General features: G+C 41.6%; 1 protein-coding gene across 2 annotated transcripts in view; it reads right to left on the bottom strand.

Annotated features, from left to right (window-relative positions):
• RSPO3 (R-spondin 3) overlaps nucleotides 1-14,476 on the bottom strand; it is a 97,582-nt gene extending 83,106 nt beyond the window's left edge. Inside the window, exon 1 of one of the 2 annotated variants that reach the window (XM_049903217.1) lies at nucleotides 14,245-14,476. In XM_049903217.1, coding sequence (XP_049759174.1) covers nucleotides 14,245-14,341 — 97 coding nt within the window. In that variant the 5' untranslated portion in view covers nucleotides 14,342-14,476. The remainder of the gene's footprint in view (nucleotides 1-14,244) is intronic. The other variant, XM_049903305.1, reaches the window with a different exon arrangement.
• Nucleotides 14,477-19,482: the final 5,006 nt, after the last annotated feature.

Genomic DNA, 19,482 nt, shown 5'->3' with positions numbered 1-19,482 from the left:
CACCAGAACAGTTGTCAGAATGAATCCTGCAAAATTGCTGGCATACTCCCAGGAGCAGGGGGCTGGCCTGTGGGGGGAGGGGAGATCCTTGGCTGTGTAGTTTAAGCAGTCCTAGAATTTCAGGGAGCTGCCTGCTAGAATATGAAGGGTTTGTATTAACAAAAAGGTACTTCAGTGTGCAGAGCGATTCAAGTAGAGTATTTGAACAGCCACTTTAGTTTATTGCTCTTGTAAAAATAACTCTCCATTTGCTTCAGGTTTTCAACTAAAGAAATTATTTAGGTTTCAAAGACCCAGCAAATAAATTGCATATGACAAAAGAAACTTGTACAAAAGATGTGAAGAAACACCAAACTTATTCTTTGCAATATCCCTCAAGGTGCTTAATATATAGAAACGACTTGTTCTTTCCCTGAGTTGCTGAGTGACAGTCAACATGGAAGAGTTAGTAGGGGAAGAGCTGAAATCTGCCAATACAAATGCCAAAATAAATGTGTCAGTGTTTTATAAATTAACTCGGCTGTCTGCGTGTTTGTTTTTTCTTTGGAAGATTCTAAAATTAAGACTGTTCAACTCATCTTACTATTGGTTCAGAATTTGGAGAGTGGATGAGGATGTGAGTGTGGGCTAAGAAGGATAGAGAAAATACCCAGCACTGGAAAATCTTGGTAATTTTCAGTTGAAACATATTCTTACCCAATGAACTAGAGAACTTCTGCCCCTGAGCCTATGAATTAAATAGTTAGGCTAAAACCATTACATACTCATTTCCGGGACTGCAAATTCTTCATTTTATAGCATGAGTAATATACCAAGTCAGAGGCAGTTTATAGTGCATTCCTGGACAGTCAGGTGGGTGCTGAAGATGGTAGCCATGGCCTGAAATGGTCTAGAGCTCCCCTGACTGGAAATCTCCCTTATTCTATTAGAAATTAAACTTTAAGGCAGGGTCACATAATGCCCATAGAACTGAAAACATACATGAATCAGGGGCGGGGCTTCAGGCTCAGTGCTGGGTATAATGGCAAATACTATTGATTGTACCAGGGCCAAGAATGCATCTACATGATCCTGCAAGCCTAATTACCTCCAAGGGAATCCCGCTGATCTATGTTAAAAGCTTGGCTCTACATCAAACTCTGGACAGAACTGGAAAGTTGCCTAGATGTCACAGAAATGTGCTATAGCAAAGAGAGCCTTCCTCTTTAAAATTATATTCAGTCTTTGTGGAGGGAGCCAAGAGTTACCAACTTGAGAATGGCATGAAATGAGTGGGTTGTCAAGGCAGAGGGGCTAAGGATGGTATCTTTGGGCCTTGTTGCTTGTTATCAAACAAACAATGAGGGTCCTTTTGGACTCTAGGTCAACAGATTAGTCATGATTTGAAAAAAAAAAAAAAGACTGAATTCTGTAAGAAACACATATTCATCTACTCAGTTTGTGCTCTTTTAGAGTGTGGCCAAGCAGTATTTGTCTATATCTTTTATATTTCATGGCAGAAACTACTTGCCATCAAAACGTAGTGGTATAATTAAACACAGGCCACAGTTTTGCTGATAAATTTACAAAAATTATGGTTACTCTATTCTTTGATTACCTGATTGTCAAACTGAAGACCACAGGAAAGCAAGGGTGTGGGTGGCCGAGTTTGCACTGGACTATTAATCTAAAGGTAGGCAGTTAGGACCTACCCAGTGGTGCCATGGAAAAAAGGCCTGGCAATCTGCTTCCATAAAGATTACAGCCAAGATAACTCTATGGAGCAGTTGTACTCTGTAACACATGGGGTCACCATTAGTTGGAATCAACTCCAAGGCAACAGGTTAATGAGGCCAAATAAAGTAAAATAAAATAAAACATTAACTATTCAAACATGCAAAACTAAGACCAAAGAAAACCAAATACACTGTTCTATTAAACTGGCCATATCAACAGCAGGTCATTCAAACTCTCAGTTGTGTACGGCATATAGGTCAAGGTTTATTTTCTAAATGATGCCTACAAATTGCCAGTCACCAGAGAAGGCTGGCCAGAAAAAAAATCTGACTGCCTCTCCGTGGATTTAAAATAAACAACATCACCCATCCAAATATTTAAGCAAAAGAATCTAGTAGACGAAGCTTTTGTTGGAGTATTGACATGTATTGAAGTCATTATGAATCACAAAGGAATTTGAAATTGACCACTTTAAGGACAGTGACCAGTGGGTGCTCTGTGTTTTTGTTCAATTACAGATCCAACACATGAGGTGATGGAATATCAATACACTTTCTAGGTATTTCATCAGTGCCAACAGCTTCAAAGGAAAACGTGCACTTCGGTTATTAAGCACAGATACATTTGTGCTACTTGAATATTTTCCTATAGAAAAGGTTCAACAATCTTCTGATCTCTAATATACTGAATGTTTAAAATTAGAGCAACACTTAGTTGCTGATAGTTTCTACTTAGCTACTAATAACACCATATTTCTAAATGGTATTGTTTGTGGTACAAGAAACCCTAAATTTTCTCTTGGCAAATAGAAAGACTGTCTCTCTACCTCTAGAGGTTTTAGGATTCCTCTCCTGGTGGAATGTGTTACCATTTTCTTATTTTTAAGTGTTACTTCAACTATATTATGTCTAAATTTGCCTAAGGATGTTTACAAGGAACCAATCCCTTCCCTTCCCATTCTAGGCAGGCATCTCCTTTACAAAGACTCAGATTAAATTCCTTGAGTTCTTTTTATCTACTCAGGAAGGAGGGAGGGAAACTTGCGATGAAGGCAGCGGGAGTTCTGTGTGTGTGCATTTGCACTCATGCAGTCAGAAAAGGTGTCTTGTAAGATGCTAGTGCAGAGATGCATTGTGCACACACTGACAGCCTATTTCCATCTCTTGCATGCTTAGTGTGATTAGCCTATTGAGGAAAAAAATTGGTGGAAAAGCATTGTTTTCTGGTGGATTTCCTTCTCTCTGTAACTCATGATTGCTCCCAATCCTCAGGGACAAGTAAATAGGTCTGACCATGGGGCAATGGCTCAAGTATGCTGTGATGACCCTGCTCCCAAGGAGCCTGGCTTTCCTCAGTCTAATTGCTTTTGGCAATTGCGGTTATTGGGATTTGGCCTAGTGACTCACTGGAACCCAAATTCTCCCAAGGAGCCCCCTTAACAAGCAGAATTAAGTCTGACAGGAAGCCCAGACTTCCACCTCACTTTTAAATGGAGCTTTCCCTGCTTTATAGCAAGGCTTGAAAATCCTTCATGGACTAGAAAAGAATAATAAACAAGATTTAATGAAGATAACTACCCAAAGAAGAGCATATTAGGGGTGAAGTAAAAACAGCTCATGAATAAACAACCAACCACAAAACTTAACCCATTAAGATTGAGTTAAAACTATGCTGTTTACAGTAGTTTTACTAATTACCAGTGTCAATCTAGAGTTGGCCAGGAATTGTAGAAGCTATAAAAGATAAAGGGAACATTTCTCCTTAAGTCAGTTTCCAAGCCATCAGATTTTTCCTAGAAGACAAAAGGATTCTAGGGCATATTACCAATCATCTGGTAAGAGATGAAAAACAGTTTATCTTTAAGTAACAGAGGCATCGGTGGTTCAATGGTAGAATTTTCACCTTCCATGTCAGAAATCTGGGTTCAATTCTTAGCCAACATACCTTTTGAACAGCCACCACCTATCTATACGTGGAAGCTTGCATGTTGCTGTATTGTTCAACAGGTTTCAGAGGAACTTCTAGACTAACACGGACTAGGAAGAAAGGCCTGGTGATATAATTCTGAGAATCAGCCAATGAAAACCCTGTGGGTCGCAATGGTTGATCTCCAACCGATCATGGGGATGGCGTAGAACCTAGCAGTGTTTTGTTTCCTTGTGCTTGACGGCAGCTAACAACAACAACCTTTAAGTAGCTTCAAAAAATATTTTTGGGTATACTCTATTTTCTACAGTTGTCCTATTTACTCACCCACCCATAGCATAATTCAGCAGCAGGCACATTCAGTCATGATTTACTCCTCTCCAGCAGTAACGCTCTTATTCAGTGAAGGCAGTATCTGTTAAACTCACTATCATGTCCTACTGTGTGCACTTCGCCCTCTTTTCTTGACCTCTTGATTGAGACAATTCTTTATCAGACAGTCTTATCTGTACTTGTCAGTGCCACACGTTTAACAGCAGTCTATTGGTAAGCAATTCTATGCTATCAAATTGCTTTATATTTGAAACTACTCTTTGTTCAAATGACATATATCTTGTCTCTTATCATCACACTCTACACAAGGCTATTCTGTCTAATCCTCATGAAACCAGCATTGTTTTCAACAGTTGCTCAGCTACAATAGTTATTCTTGAATTAGGAATCTGACAATAGTTCTCAATCTTGGTTGCACATGAGAATCACCAGTACTACTTCCAGAAATACCGATGTCCAGGCCCCATCCCAGGGATTCTGTTTCATTGGGTAGGGTCATTGGTATTTTTTTAAGAAGATCCCCAAGTGATTCTAATGGGAACTCAAGGTAAGAACCACTGTACCAAGGCCTGTAAAGCAAGAATTCAAAGTGGAGGTTACTGTTAATGCACATGGTAAAAAAAAAATAGCAGATTTTATGAAGCACAGTAAAGATAACTTTTCTGGATAACAAAAACTCGCCAGTGAAATATCTATTGTGGTTGTAAATTATATAAATGGATTTTGATATTTAACTACAAAATTATAGGCTCTGCCCACATCCTCATGCCAAAGTTAATCTTCTCTTGGATATGCACACCATAGATAAAAAAGAATAAGCTTACCTTATTTCATATAAACTATGCACTTTTTTTTTTTATGCACTAGTTTTTTTTTTTTTATGCGATGCTATAGCTTCTAACAACAACAACAAAAAAAATCAGAAAGTTTTATGTCTAAAAACCGTGACAGGACAAAGAGTTGAGAAAAGAAAGATGTGGGGGAGAATATTAAAATACAGAAATAACTTCTGTAGTAAATATTTGTAGAAGGCATGTGGTTTGTTAAATGAGAAGAAAAAAAGAATGAGCGAAGAAGGGAGAGTAGGGGAGAGAAAAAGTAAGGCGAGGTTAAAGAAAATGCCTGAAGTACCAGACCCAGTAGTTGAGGTGGTGTGAAGAAATTAAGGGAGGGCCCAGGCTTTGGAGTTAGGCTTGGGCTGGAATCCAAGTCCTACCACATCTTCCTTGAGTGATCTTAGGCAACCAAAGTAGAACTATTTCTACTTTCCTTCCAGGGTAGTTGTGAGGATTAAATGAGGATAATATTTGGAAAAACATCAAGTACAGACTCTGGCACTTACAGGTGACTAAAAAATGGCAGCTATTTAAATAATAACCATTATTATAATACTCTAACAACAAATATAAGTGTATCCTAAGATAAAATGCACAAGGGTATAACAGTGGCTCTGCGGATTAATATAGTTTGACATGAGCCATGTACACACGCTTTGATGTATCACCTTATCTCTTTCTTATCAGCAAAATGTGACTGATACCTCTCCTGCTTATCAACAGTCTTTGTCAAGATGATTGTGTTCATACCTGTGAGGCCCCTTTGTATGAGAGGGGAATAAAACAATGAGAAACTAGCTGCTCTTTTTCTTACCAACATATCAAGCATATGTTAAGAAAACAGTGTTCTAAAATAAGCAGCTCACAAATTCTGTTATTTTATATTGTGTGGTGGTGGTTTGTATTATGTGGTTGTAAAATGGGGGCCGATTTACCACTCACTCTCAGGAATGTGCTTTGTATTGGGGTATAATTATAAATATGCTTACCAGCTAGTTTTCTGAGGACAATTTTGGGGAGTGAATACAGTACACTGCATTATTGTGTATCTGTTTTAGAAAGATGTTTTAAGGTAACTAAAACTAATCTCATGTCCACGTCAAGCTCTCAGAAAAGGACGAGAATAGACACGCTGGAAAATATAACCTGCTTCTAATGCAGAAGCCCCATATTGAGTGGTAGGAGAAAGAGAGCTTAGGCCCGGCTGTTACCGTGGCTGAACAATTACTCGGTAGGATTGTTGCCGAGGTGACCCACGCACTATGTAGACTGCCTGGACTAGATTCCCTCTCCGAGATGCTTTCATTTTAAGAGAGCGCATTTTGTAGCGAAATCTGTTTGAAAGTAGAATGCCACTACTATGAATAGATGCTACATTCAAATGGAATGATAGAAAATATTTTCATCTTTACAACTTAAGAATTCTTATCTTTCCTTAGTGTAGAGTTTTCTAAGTCTCCTTATTATCTGTGGCAAAGTGACATAGTTCTACAGGTGATGAGACTACAAGTATGATCTTCAACTGGAAGGTTTGTCAATATACAACTGCAGCTCACAATACTAGTAAACATTCTTTTAGGGATACTACAGAGAGTATCACAAAAATGAGAAACCACAGTTGAGAATCTACATTAAACTGTTTAAAATAGGCGAAGTACCTTAATGTACTTCATCTTGTTTTGATATCAGCAGCAAGAGTAATTCTCAATGTAAGCAATGCAAACACTTCTGATAATAACAGCTGAGACACCACTAGATTTCATCTTATGTGTTCGACTATCCTCTTTATGTGGGTGACTCTAAAGTGCTTCTCTTCAGCCCCTGATATTCTACCACCCCCTCAAAGTAAAGATAGCTCAAAAGAAAAATAAGTTTCCTACCAAAACCTGCATCACCAACTTTCCTGTCTTTTTGTCTCCATCCTTATATTCACTAATACCTGAGTCCTTATATTCCAAAGGTTTGTGCCAAATATGACCTCCTTCTTCTTTCCCTTTATATCCAATTAGTTGTCATGATCTACTGAATTGATCAACATAAATCATCTTCTGTATGCACCCTCTTGCTCAGTCACTACCCATAACCTAGATTATTGTAATTGCTACTCCATACCCGCAGAGGACAGCTCTGACGCCCTGCCATGGTAGGGGAGCTCTGAAGCAACTCTCCAGTTGGTATTCCAAACCAGCTCCCTGTGACTCCACACTCAAGCACAAGCTGCTATTGACTAGATATGCTGATAGATTCTGTGGTTATGATTTTTGGGCACTAACTGTGGTAGCATAGTGGTTAAGAGCTCAGCTGCTAACCAAATGGTCAGCAGTTTGAATCCACCAGCTGCTCCTTGGAAACTGTATGGGGCAGTTCTACTTTGTTCCATAGGGTCGCTATGAGTTGGAATCAACTCAACAGCAATGGGTTTGATTTTTTTGGTTCAGAGACTGTGAAGGATGAGGGATATCATATTTAATTCATTCTCTATTTTGATAAATTACTTATAATCTTTATATGATGAGTTTAGGTATAATAAGTGAATGCTTATATTTATTTCCATTTTTTCCTTCTAGTATTCAATTGTGACTGTGGTAAATACATACATATATATATATATATATAACAAAACACTTGCCCTTTCAACATTTTTATATGTACAATTCAGTGACATTTATTATATTTATTTATTATACATATTATATTTATTATATTCATCTTGTGAAAAACTCTGGAAACAGTGGTGATGGTTATTTGCATTCTTAATTTTCATCTGCTAATCTTAGTTGCATAAAACAACTAAGTTAGAAGGGCTCCTTAGCAAGATTTATGTTCTCCTATCAACAGATTAAAAGTTGAAGAGACTATAGGGATCTCTCAGATCTAAATTTTAGATAACCCTCCTAATTTCACAGATAAGAAACTGTATCTAGTATGGTAAAAGGACTTGCCTGGGTTATACAGAAATTAGTAGTAGCACTGAATGGAGAACTCAGGTCTTCTACTTCTCAGGATACTTTTCCCAATATATACTAAGGATTCTTCCTGGTTGTCTTTTCAGTTCTCAGTGTCTACCATGAACTTATGATGCTTGCTATTCATTAAATTCTTAAAGGTCAGGTGGTACACTAATAAGACAATGTTTTGAAGATTAGAAGAGATTCTTGCATAAGACATAAAGGCAGTTAAAAGCTATCAAGTTATATTCAATTAGGCAATCGTATTCTGTACTACCGTTGAATTTTCCCTAACAATTTTCAGAAGAATTGTAGTAACAGCAAATGGCAGCTAGGTCCATTGCTAAGATTATGAATAAGGCAAAAGTGCTTTTATCAGATACGAGGCACCTGTGACTATATTTTTAAAGATAAGTTTTTGGAATTATTCAGACTTTTCACATGCAAAAAGAATTTTGTGATTTTGATTAAAAGTTTCATGTTATTGGAACCTTTGGAGCAGAAAATGGGATTTCTTAGCATTCAATGGCATTCAGATGTTAAGCTTTCTCAACATCCCCACATCCTCGAGATGGAACATTCCATTCTTTTCAGTATTGTGGGATGACTCTTTCAATCAGAATGCTGGTAATAGTCTTGAATGGAAAGATCTTATGGGCTGAATTAAATAAACAGAAAAAATGGATAACACCATTTTCAGATGTATATTTTATATGTTCTATATTTTATTAAAGTACAATTGCAAAGCATCTCAAACTTACTAGCTTGTCCAACAGATGGTAAACTTTAAGATAATCCAATTATTTTAAACCTTGAGAAATAAATCCACAAACAAGAAATCCAAATTTTCCTCAAAATAAGAAACAAGGCAAAAAAATCTACATAATTTATGATGCAAAACTTTTTCAAACTATCACTCTCAAAGGAATGCCAGTGTGCAATGCACTGTTAGGAGGAGAAAGAGTCCTAACCAAGTGAAACACATAATTTCAACACACTGTCTTGCATGATCCTTACCATACTCTCAAAATTGAATGATGTTTTCCTAATGGTAACCAAAGTTGATTCTCACATTTCTTGAAACACAATACCCACTCTGATGGCATTTCAAGAATTCACTACTTGGAAAAAGATTTTTTTTTGGGGGGGGTGTGAAATCATGAGGAAGTGGGAAGAGAGAGGTCAGGACAATGTCCAAAATGAAGCATCTGGAGAAAGATAAAGGGGAAAAGATGATTTAGTAAATCACTATAGCTAGAATAATTTTATATTTTGATAGTTCATTTTTATAATTACAAAGGAATCTTTTGGTCTTAACCCTACATAAGTATCTGAAAACTCTACATAATATTATAACGATATCACATTGGATTTTTTAAACTGCTGTATTAAAAAAAAAAAAAAGATTAACCATTTAACTAAGTTTCCTAGAAAATTCTTTAGGCATTTTGTAGCAACCTGGAGATCTCTTTCTAGATTCAAATACTCTAAAATAATCAGGTGACCAATAAATTCACTTTATAGTAGTATAGCATGGATTTTCCCATAATAACTTGAAAACCAAATTTTACTGTATGTTGTAATTTCCATTCATTGTTTTCTGGGGACCTAATTTGTAGAATATTAAATGCCAGGGAAAAGTTTAATAGGGAAATAATTTTGCAAAGCCTACTTACCTATAAGCTGAAACACTGTTCATATTTCATGCTTAAAGGAATACCGAAATGATGATATTAAATATGTTTCACGTTCATTCTAGTATTTCTAATTACTTAGAGGAATTTGGGACTAAAAGACATTTTTTTATACAATTTTTAATATTCTTAGTGAAATCCTTACACTGAAGTAAGAAACAAAGAATAAAAATAACAGAACAAAGAGGGTATTTTAAGAAATGATCCTGAGAGTGTAATGATGATTAGAGTTCACAAAAAAATAAATGTCTTTTGCTTGCATTTAGATGTTGCCAGTACTGCTTTGGGATTGGAATTCCGACTTTGGTTAATAAAGATATCAAATAATATGTGGCTGAGGATATTTTCTCTAGTATTTTTTTTCCATGTTTCCACCTGTAAAAGAATGTTTCTCTAAAAAAGAAGGTACAATGATGACAAAAGCAGATAGGTGAGAAAAAAAAAATAGCATTGTAACCAATATCCAAACCATGCTTTCATTCAAATAACTCAAATAATATTACAAATTGTAAGGTAAAATTAGATTATACTATTTTATGAACTTGTTATTTTCCAGGATTAACAATATAATTATGAAGAGTATATCAGAACCTCAAAGACTGTCTCAAAACCTGAAACTATGTAATGAGCAATGACCATTATATTCCAAGAAACCTTTGTTTTTATTTTTTTTTACCACTAAAAATGCTTTCCTTTGTGTTCCTATTCCTTTTACCAGATGCCTTTATGAACAACTTTTAAATGTTTTATAGGTTGTGCAGTGGGGTGCTTTTTAAGGTTATGCATATAATAGTTTTTCAAAAACTTGTATTTATCTGGAATCCAACAATTAAAACTCAAATAATGGATGCCATCAAATAAAAAGGATTTTACAATGGCATCTGATATTCCTAATGATAGCCTTATAGCACAATAAGATCCTACAATGTCTTCTAAATAATAGAATAATACTGTATTCTATATAGGATGCTTCACTATTATTATTTAATTCTTTTATATTGGTGACTAATGCATAATACATATAAACCTCAGTTCAAAAATTTTCAGTCAAAAAATTTTTTTTTTCAGTCAGCCAGAACAGTTTATTCTCCAAACATACTGGATAAATGGTCTGGAGACCCTCAAATGTATTATTTAATTAGCCTGACATTTTCTCTGTGACATAGATCAGCATATAGTTTAAATAACTGTGAGGTTCATAGCAAGAGACAAGTTCCATTTATGAGCTGTATGGCTTTGTGTAGATTACTTAGCTTTTATTTTCTTGGGGTTCTTTCTCAGCAAAATGGGAATATTAATACCTGCCTCTATGCTTCAAAAAAATTTTTTTTCTATACTTCAACTGGCTTTTTAGGGGCACAAATGAGATAACCCAAGTGAAAATGTCATGCAGCTGTAAGGTACTGTGGTTATATTATTATGGCAAATACGATATCTAACTTTATTAGCAGATAAATGGAATTCAGAGGCAGACTCTACCAAGCTGCAAAGGCAAATGGAATTTAGGGTTCTTCCTTTAGCATCTTGTCCTCCAACCTAAGGCTTACGTCTGTAAACATTGCTGGTTGGTGACTTTTGAATAAGGACCACATTTAATTTTCTACCTTGAATTAATTCAATTTTATCACTTCTAGGAGCTGCTTTATAGGGTTTTTTGGGTTTAGGAGCTGCTTACCCATCCAAATGGATTTAAAAAAGTTATTGTGCATTTATTCACCCATAAATCAATAGACATTTTCTTAAAGTAGAAGAGTCTGATTTAAAATGTTGTTGCTTTTATAGGAGGAACCAAGGTCACTAATTCTTAACAAAGTAGGGGCGCATGGAAGAGCTGTTGCTTTAGGGAAGCAGGATACTGGTGTGGTTGTTATTTCTGAAGATAAGCCATAGTTATTTTCTCTTAACAATATTCAACGCTGAAAATAAATCTTTTTTATTTTTAAAGAAAATTTTCAATTAAAACGTTCAGAGACCATTAAAGAAACCTTGAAAACATAATTCTCAGACCTTAATTTTCTACCTCTCATCTCCTATCTTTAGTGACAAATTTAAAAGTTTTCAAAAGTGAAGCTATTTATCTACAGGTCAGCAGAAATACTCTTGAATGTTCGCCTTAGTTTCCTTTTGAAGAAAAAAAAAATAGAAAAGACGGTCTCTTTTTAAAATCTCTTTAGCCACTATCTTATTTCTCGTTTTTAAAAGGTTTTCCAAGTCTTTGTTTGAGAAGAAGTTTTTTACTCATTTCTTTCAGAGATTTTCAAAGAATCTTTTTTTATTATTAAGCAATACGTATGGGTTTGTGCACATGCAGTTTGACCTTGAGTTTCTGGATATTTAGTAAGGATCTCTCCTCACCCTCCACCCCTTCCCCATTCTCCCAAAAATCCGGCTGCACCTGCCAAGAGAAAGTCTAGTCTGTCTCCTCAGAGGACGCAAGGGGTCGCCACTCTCCCAGTATTGAACCAGCCAACCCCGCCGCAAAAGCAGACTCAAACGCAAAAGAGCAAGGCGCATCCTCTGCTGGAACTTTCTCCCAGCCCCAACCCCACGGAATAATTGGAATTTCAACCCAATTACGCCTATTCCCTCTTCCACCCTCGCGACATAACTAGAGATCGCCTTTGACAGGATTTTGGGACCACCAAAACAGACCACCAAAGCAGGCTGAAAAGCAATTTGCTTTTTGAGTCAGTGACAGTGCCAAAGTCCAAGTTTAGGGTTGCATCAGTCCGCCGCTCCCCGCAGCCCTGGGGTAGCGTCACGGGGCAGCATCCCGCACCTTGGGCCTAGCTGGGGACGTGGGAAGAACTGAACAGCAAGCTTTCTTTCCAGTGTCTGCCTTCAGAAACAAGGGCCCCAAAGCTGCAAACGCAGACGCTTCTGACACTCGGGACCTCGCGCCTACCCCGCAAATGTGTGGCTCCCGACCCGGAGGTCCTCGATGGGGTGAAGGGGCAGTGGGACGCGGGTGGGCGCGAGCAGGAAGAGCGGATGGAAAGTAGGAGGTTGTGCTTTGTCTGGCCTCCCTTTCCCCCAAAGACCTGCAACTCAAGAACCCTGGCTGTGCCCTGCGAGGAGGGGAGGCGGGGACCTCCAGCTGTGAGGGCACCGCTCGAGCCCTGGGCTGCTCCTCCCGTTAGCCAGCCGCACCGCTGGAATGAAAGAGTGGGTGGGGGGTTAAAAGAATACAAGCTATTCAGAGGCCAAGAATAATAAATCGGATGCCCTGACATGTTGCGTTTAGTCCCTCCTGCCCCCTGCTACGCGAGCCTGGAGGTGGCGAGGCCGGGCCGGAGCCCCTGGCGCTCCAGCCGAGTCACGGTTTTAAAGACAAATTTCAGGTGAATTAAACCTTGTCTGCCCAAGGCGAGAGGTACAAAGGGAGCTTTCAGGGGATCCTGACGCCCAGGGCAGGGCAGAGAAGCGATTACTCAATCTACATTTCACACAGGCTGGTGGTGTGTCCTCCGCGCTGCACCCACGCCTGCCCCGGGAGGCTTCGCTGGCCGGAAGCTAAGAGGGCTCCGCGCGGATGACAAGGCACCACGGCTCGTCGTTGGCCCCCCGCCGTGGAGGTCTGAGGGTCCAAGGCAAAAGCATCGCTCTGTGCGCCCCGCGAGCTCCTGGAAATACTTTTTCCTTCCCTCTCCCCACCAGCACCCTCAACGTTGGAGCCAGGGCCGCCCCTGGTTCTGTGATGTGTGACGGAGCACCCCACGCGGGAACAAACATCAGAGAGGCGAGCGCGCGGGGGCTTTCCCGGATCAGGAAGAGGTGCCACCCTTGCATCCGACCCTTCATCCCGGGAAGGCGCCACCTTTCACATGCCAACCTGGGTTTGAGGCTGCCATGGGGGTGCCCACTTAAGCCCAACTAGACCACTGTAGAAGTCTTCGTAAACAAACCTCACAAGTAACAGGGGTCAGGAGAAGAGGCAGCAAGGAGGCGAGCTTCATTCAGTCTTTAGGGTAAATTCTCCCGTCAGTATGTGTCTGCCCCAGGGGACCTACTCGAAAAGGCCTGAGATGGTAAAAGCGCTCACATGTGACAGACATGGGAATTACTGAAAAACTGGCACCTCCGGCTCCCAGGAGCCTGAGGTCAGCGGTCTGTACATTCGGGCGTGGGACACCCGGCCGCAGTGCAAACGCGCAGACAAGCGAACCCTGTGCGCCCTGCGCGCCCTGCTGCTCAACTGCTGCTTGTGGAGGCAAGCAGCTGCGCAGGCGCTCGCTCGCCCGCTTTCTCGATCCTCGGCGGGCCAGTGGGCGCTTCGGCGTCTGAGCGCAGCGTCCTGGCCAAGCCGAGGGTCCCCTTGCGCGAGGCAGCTACAGGAGGTGAGCGGGCGCCATAGCCGCGTCTCCCCCTGGCGTTTACTCAGCCTTCAGGGCATCCCGCAGTACGGGCGTCCGGGCGGTCTAGGATTGAGGCCCCCTGTCCGGGACTCAGAAGGAAAGACCAAATCCCTAGAGAGAGTTTAAGGAAGGTCGGGACTTCTCCGCGAACCTGAAGTTACAAGAAGGAGGGAGCCACATAGCTCCTGGTTCGTCGGACTCTGGCACCCAGGGAGATGCCGGAGAACAGAGGGGCACAGAGAGGAAGGCGTGAAAGACGCCTTCAACACCCCCCAAAGCCCAAACTGTTACATCCTCTGGGGGACTTGGGGTGCAGGGCGGGAGGACGGCTCCTGGGAGCAGACGCAGAAGAAGCAAAGCGACCCGACAGGTGAACGCGGCGGGAGGGAGCAAAGGCAAAAAAAAAAAAAAAACAAAAAAAAAACCCTGCACTTACTTCTTCGCTGGCGCCTTCCCCGGGAGGCGTTTTGGCTGCCGATGTATTCCATAAAGTTCAAAATGATAAAAAACCAAGGAACCAGTCGCAAGTGCATAGTAACCCAGTAATGTTTCCCTTCTTTTTCTCCTTTTTCTTTTGTTAATTATATTTAATGTTTTAAAATTATATGTAGGTGTTAGGCGTATATATAGGTAGAGAGAGAACCCAAGCAGCGGGACAATTCTCCACTCAGATCCGACAGGCGTGATGTGATGGCAAACGAAGCGGGGCGGGTGGGCAGGGAAACCAACTATTGTACTTTCAAATTGTCCAAGCACTGAACTGCGGGGGCTCCTCGAGGGTGGCTGTCATCGCCGCAAGCCAGGGGTCCGGGAGCAGCGAGCGGCCACGCAGGGGCGGCCGCAGGTAGCATGGTGCGCGGCGGCGGCAGCCGCGGGCGGGATCCGGGCGGGAGGCGGCGACGGCGGCCCCTGGGGCTCAGAGGCTGCGGCTGCTGCTGCGGCAGCGGCGGGGGCCCCGGGAGCGCAGGGGAGCGGGCGCCGCGGGCACTGCGGCCATGGCCAAGGGGCGGCGGAGAGACCCCGAGCTGCTTCTGCTGTTCGCGAGCAGGAGCCGCTCCAGTGTTGGGCTGGGCTCCCGGGAGCATCCCATAGGAGAGGAGGGAGGGGACGAAGGAAGGGGGAGAGGAGGGGGATGGCTGCGGGGGGCGGGGGGAGCTCGGGGGCGGGGAAGGAAACTGCTGGAGCAACAACCCTGAGCGACCTCAATAACTTTCAATTTCAAGAGGGAAAGAGAGAGCTGGAAAAGTACAGGCGTTGAGATTTGGCAGAGAGACGGGAAGAGGCGCCTAAGGGGTCCCGGGTCTGCGGCGGAGCATCTCCGGACACTGCAAAGACGGCGGGAGAACACGAGCTTGGAGGAGTGGGGGAGGCACTGCGTAGCGACACGAGCCCCTCAGCCAGGCAGCTCTCGCGGGGAGAAGTGGGCGCGCTCGTGCTGGATGTATGGAGGCCGAAGGTCCCGTGGGCGGGAGCTCCCCTCCCGGAATCCGTCTTGTCTCCGCCACCTCCGGCTGGGCGCGCCCTGCTCTACTGGGCCGTGCACCCTTGGGCCCCCACCCCACTCCCAGCTCCGGCACGCAGCGGCTGGCCCCGGGGCAGCTCGCTTCTCGCGCCTGGACAGATCGGTGGAAGCTTTCTGGCTGCCCACTCCTTCCCAGCCCTCCTTAGCGCCTCTTCTGTTGCTTTGCTCTTTTTCTTTCTTTCAATAAAAGTAGCTGCAGTTGGGTGTTGGGCGGGTGGGTGGTCCAGAGGAAGCTTACTGGGAGCTACTGGTCGCCTGAGCCAGGAGTTACCTGTTTGGAGGGAAGAGGACCTAGAAGTGTATGCGCTTAGGAGTGTCCCTTTGGAAATGTAGTTGTGCTGCGGCTTTCTTCCAGAGCCTTTGCTGCAGCTCTGGAGGGTTCCTCCTCCCCTCAGGCAGTTCGCTCCGTAGTTAACTCGTCCCCGATCGGCTCGCTCTCTCCCGTTCTCTCCATCTCCCAGCCTTCCTGAGGGGATCTGATATGCATTTTGGTGTCTCCCCTGGAGAACTGGGCGTAATAATTTGAGAAGATTTTCCCAGCTTTGAGAGGGGTGGTGGTGGTGGTCCACTACTTCTCTCTGTTCCGGGAGAAGTTGGGGACCCCTGGCAGCAGAGAATAAGGTTTCTTGGCCCACTCAGGGATGGGAGAACCGAGGGCCAGTACTATAGAGGGGTGTACACCCTGGTTGTTGTTAGTGATAAGCTTCTCCGGTAGCACAAGGTAATGAGCTTTTAGAAGTAATTATTTGGTCACAAGCCACCAAAGTTATTTTAATGTAACTGTACGACTCAATGGCACTGGGTTGGTTTATGTGTTGTATTTAACAGACTGTCTGAAAGCACTTCATTACACAGCAACACACTTATAGAAGGCCACTTCAAAAAACGCTCCTAATTCATAGAGACCTTGTCAATTCCTATGCCCAAATAATTTAGGTTTAGAAAATGGCTAAAGCCTTGCACAAGAGTGGGTGAAATTTGTATGTCTCTTTTTCTCCCATTTGTAATCCCTTTGGCTGTTTCAGCTTCTTGGATTGTCTTCCATTTATGTGTTGATAAATTAGAGGAGGAAAAAAGAAAGGATATCACCCAATGCATTCCATTTTGCTAGCTTGCAGTATTATGAGTTGTCCTGTATTTCTGGAGTCTTTAGTGGTATAGTTGTCAAACAGCCCAAAAGTGAGGTTTGAGGGGATGAAATGGCCTGGATACAAAAGGACTTGAACATAAAATGCGCATTCTTGTCAAGTTGCTAAAAATTAAAATCTGAAAGACTGGCTTTTCCGTGATGATTCCTTAATTAATTAAATATCATTTATTACATGACATTTTTAGAACTTTGAAGGTAGGCATCAAGTTTGCTTTCAGTTTGATATTATGAGGAAGACAACCCTTTCAAGATTATGATTTGGGGCTTATTTTTAAGAATTTATGACATTTTGATTTCTATAATGGAACTCTTTTTTTCCTATACAGGACACACACACACAGAGCTCCCCCCGCCCATTGCATAATGTCCAGTTGCAAATGTTGTTAGTTAATCCCTTTGAACCAGAAGAGTTACAGATAACAGGGCAATTCCAATAATGGTTATTCAAAAAAGAAGTTATTCTCGTTTCCTGTACCTCTGCTCCTCCTCCTTAGGTTTGCTTTCCTTCTCATTTAATACCTCAGATCCTGAATATCTGCACCATAAAACACGGGAGATTCAAAGACTGTGGGAGGCTCCCTTTGAAAAGGACTCCAGAGACAGTTTTTCTAATCCGGGATACTTGAGCCGGATGGGATGAGATTGCAAGAGGGATGTAAAAAAGCAATTTGGTGGACAACTTCAGGGAAATAAACACGGAGAAAGACATTTACTTTTCACCGTGTGTTGGGCAGACATGTGTTAGTTTAGATGAGAACAGGAATGGCAGTGTAAGTAAATAAACAAACTCAGTGAGAAACTGCAGTTATTGAACCATCCCAGGAAAGGAGAGCTAGATGCAGTGGACAGGAGAAGCTTGTCAAGGAATAAACGCTGTTCAGAGGAAACATAAGGAAAACATTAAATAAACTGCGAGCGTATTTTCTTTCTTGACACTGTGCTTTAGAATAACTTTTTCCTGATCCATGTTACTGTACTATTAAATGTGTTTACTTGCCTGGCTGAGTCTTGGATTCCCTGAACAGTTTTAGCAGTTTACGGAAAGTATGCTATACCCTACTTTGTGCAACATAGCACCATTTCTTTATCAAGAAAACAAAGCTCACACAAGCCCTGTAGCTGGCAGCAGATTCCAGGGCCCAAGCCTAAAACAAGTTAGAAACCATTGGCTCAGCATGGAGGTCATTATTTATTAGTTTTCTCCAGAAAACATTAAAGTCCCAGAGAGTTTGGATAACTAGGAGGAGTTTAAGTGACTCAGGCCAGGAAATAGAATAGTTTTTGGACAGAGATAGAGAGTTAAAAACATCCAGACTAGTTACTGCAACTTCTCGTCTCTCCTCTACCACCTCCCCCAGTCAGGCAGTGACAGCAGTAACAAGTTATTTTTATCCACTGCAGCAGTGGCACTTTAAGGAAAGAAAATGATTGTCATATTGTTGAATCCATACTGCAAATATGTGGAAGGGGGCGTGCTCCAGAAAGAGTGAGCGAGCCCAGTAGTTTGGAATGGGATGTAACTAGTAGTGATGAGAAATGTTTGGCAAAGTTTGGCTGACATCAGTCATTATACCACAGAGCTAACATGCAGATTCTAAAACTGCTCAGTTGCTCAGATCTGGAGGTATCTGAGTGAATAAGTTCAGCAGGGTATTGCTGATGGGGTCTGTGTAACTGAGGCAGCTAGAAGTCATTTCTGAAATACAAAGCAGACAGCGATATTTAAAAGCCACTGAAATTAGCTGATGGACAGCTTCTATTTTTAGAGAGAGGAAGGAGACAGAATTATTATAGCTATTTAAAATGTGATTAAATGGTTATATAGCATTAGGAAAATGAGAGAATCAACACCCAGGATGGATTATTTTCTGTCAACAAGAATGTCCCAGATGAAGATATGAACTTATAAATTGTATAGTATGATGTGTCTATTTTTAAAAACTTCTCATTTTCACAAACCAGTTAATAACTGGGTTTATTTTAAAAAGTGAATATCCAATAGTATTTAATATAAAAAATTTAACACCTCAGGAAATTTTGTTTGCTTATAGAGCTTTGGAAACCCTGGTGACGTAGTGGTTAAGAGCCACAGCTGCTAACCAAAAGGTTGGCAGTTCGAATCCACTAGGTGCTACTTCGAAACTCTGTGGGGCAGTTCTATTCTGTCTCATAGGGTCGCCATGAGTCAGAAAGAAACCCTGGTGGAGTAGTGGTTAACAGCCGCAGCTGCTAACCAAGCAGTTGGCAGTTCAAATCCACCAGGTGCTTCTTGGAAACTCTATGGGGGCAGTTCTCCTCTGTCCTATAGGGTCGCTATGAGTTGGAATCAACTTGAGGGCAGTGGGTTATGAGTCAGAATCGACCGGACAGCAATGGGATTGGTTTTGTTTTTTATAGAGCTTTCATATAAAGAGACTGTGTGTTACAGTAGGAAGGGCACCAGACTAGGAATCAGGGGATTGAGGTGAGTCCCCTCTCTATATTTGAATTGTTATGTCTCCAATGAGGGATTCAGCTAAATGATCTCGAATGTCTTTTGTAGCTCTGAAAATAATGGCAATATCTCCAAAAAGAAAGACAAGCTTGTAATTGCAAATGTCAAAGCTATTTGTAGTTATGTGACATCACAGCTTTCACTTACGGAATTGTGTTTAATTGAATAGGTCCAGATTTAGAAATCTGCTTTCAAAATCCTTGAGTTTCTGGAAATGCCTAACCCATTACAAGAATCTTAGATGACACTGGTCCAGCAAAGAGAGATTTAAGACTAGTTTAATTTGTTTAGATGTCTTTAGACTGCAAGACAATAGGGAAGCCCAGATTTTAAACTCATACTCTGGGCAGATTCCTAGAGAAAGTAGGGAAAAGGACTTCCGACCCTCATGTAGGTACCACTCAATCTTGGTTTGCTTTCAGGAATTCTAGGTGAATAAGAAACATGGCTTTCACTGAAGACCTTCCTTTTAATTTAGTGTTCTTCCTTTCTTTTTCTGATTTATATC

The sequence above is a fragment of the Elephas maximus genome, chromosome 1, assembly GCF_024166365.1.
Source record: "Elephas maximus indicus isolate mEleMax1 chromosome 1, mEleMax1 primary haplotype, whole genome shotgun sequence".
NCBI classification, from domain to species: Eukaryota; Metazoa; Chordata; class Mammalia; order Proboscidea; family Elephantidae; genus Elephas; species Elephas maximus.
Note: the sequence above shows the minus strand (reverse complement) of the source record. Positions and strands in the feature narration are given on the sequence as shown.